Below are 1,405 nucleotides of genomic sequence, written 5' to 3' on the forward strand. Positions count from 1 at the left end.
GATGCGGCCCCGCTGCACGGCTGCGGGGGGGGAAGAGAGCTCATTGCTGCATCCCCCTGCATACCGATACATCCCCCTGTATCCCCCAGCCCATGCCTGGGAGGGGAAGGAGAGGGGGTGTCTGTCCATTGCTGCATCCCACCACATCCCACTGGATGCCCCAGCCCACTCTCAGGGGGTCCCTCTGCCCCATACAGGGCAATGGAGGATGGGGATGCTCCCACTGCCCCCCAGCAAGGACAGATACTGCATCTCAAGAAGCCATGGGCTTTAGCATCCCAGGGATTTACCATGCTGCAGCTCAGCCATGGCCACTGCCAGGATGGCGTCGGTGCCACCTCTCCATGCCTGTGCTGGAGCAGGGCGCTCCCTACCCAAGGTCATTGCATGGCAACAACTGCTTATTTGCAAATAAAACGTCCATCTTGGAAGCGTCCTTAACCCTGAGGCGCTCCCTCTCCTAATTGCATTCGGGGAGAGCCATTTTTCAGCATCCCCCCCTCTCCCATTAGCGCCCACTATTTGCTCAGGCCCCAGTAATTAATTTATGGGCTGTTCGTGAGCCACTTAAATGAGAGCTCTAAATCATGCTAAGTGGCAATAACGCCATCGCAGCTCCTCTGGAAAGCAGGGAATTACTGTCCTGCTTCCAGCATCCCTGCTCCTCACATTAAAGCCACCTGCCACCACCGCAGCATGGCCCCGGCATCTCTGTCCCCATGCCGGGATTGGAGATTTGGGGGTGAAACCCTGCATCTCATTGGCAGAAATGTGGAGGTTTTGAGAAATTTTGAGGGGCTGAGCTCCACCGCGACAGGGGCACCACGGCCGTGCTGCCTCCTGGCTGTCACTGTATCAGGACTCTGTTTGTCCAAACAAACCCTGGCACCAAGGGCGAGTCAAGGAGGGACAAAAACCCAGGGCAAATGGAGGGGTTTTGATGCAAACGGGAGTCCCAAATCGGCGGGGGGGGGTCACCAGGACTCCCAGAAAGCATGGCTGAGGCACAGACGTTACCTTCCTTCCTCATGCCGACACGGAAGCACTTCTTGAGGCGGCAATATTGGCATTGGTTGCGGTGGTGCTGGTCAATCTGGCAGTCGCGGTTGGACCTGTGGGCAGACGAGGGGCTGATGTGGGGTTGCTGGGGGTCCCTGCGCCCCCCCGAGCTGCTCCGACACTCCCATCCCCACCATCCTTCATCTCTCAGTGTGGTACCCTCTTGGCGGCCCCGGCACTGGCCGTGCAAACCCCCATTTCCTACATTTGGTGATGCCCAGGGCTGTGGGAAAGGGGAGACCCCTGGGGGTCCCGTCCTTGGGGACACGTAGGGATGGGTCCCTGCACACGGCGGGGGGGAAGCGGTGGAGCAGCCCCTACCTCTCCACCAGATGCATGGAATTTC

The 1,405-nt window shown here is 59.1% G+C and overlaps 1 protein-coding gene across 1 annotated transcript in view; it reads right to left on the reverse strand.

Annotated features, from left to right (window-relative positions):
• Positions 1-1,112, reverse strand: part of NR2F6 (nuclear receptor subfamily 2, group F, member 6) — a gene marked incomplete at its 5' end in the record, with an annotated part of 2,554 nt that extends 1,442 nt beyond the window's left edge. Inside the window, 2 exon segments of the mRNA XM_010191561.1 lie at positions 2-20; positions 1,018-1,112. Coding sequence (XP_010189863.1) covers positions 2-20; positions 1,018-1,112 — 114 coding nt within the window.
• Between the last annotated feature and the right edge of the window lie 293 nt (positions 1,113-1,405).

This window comes from Mesitornis unicolor, unplaced genomic scaffold (genome assembly GCF_000695765.1).
Source record: "Mesitornis unicolor isolate BGI_N332 unplaced genomic scaffold, ASM69576v1 scaffold36569, whole genome shotgun sequence".
NCBI classification, from domain to species: domain Eukaryota; kingdom Metazoa; phylum Chordata; class Aves; order Mesitornithiformes; family Mesitornithidae; genus Mesitornis; species Mesitornis unicolor.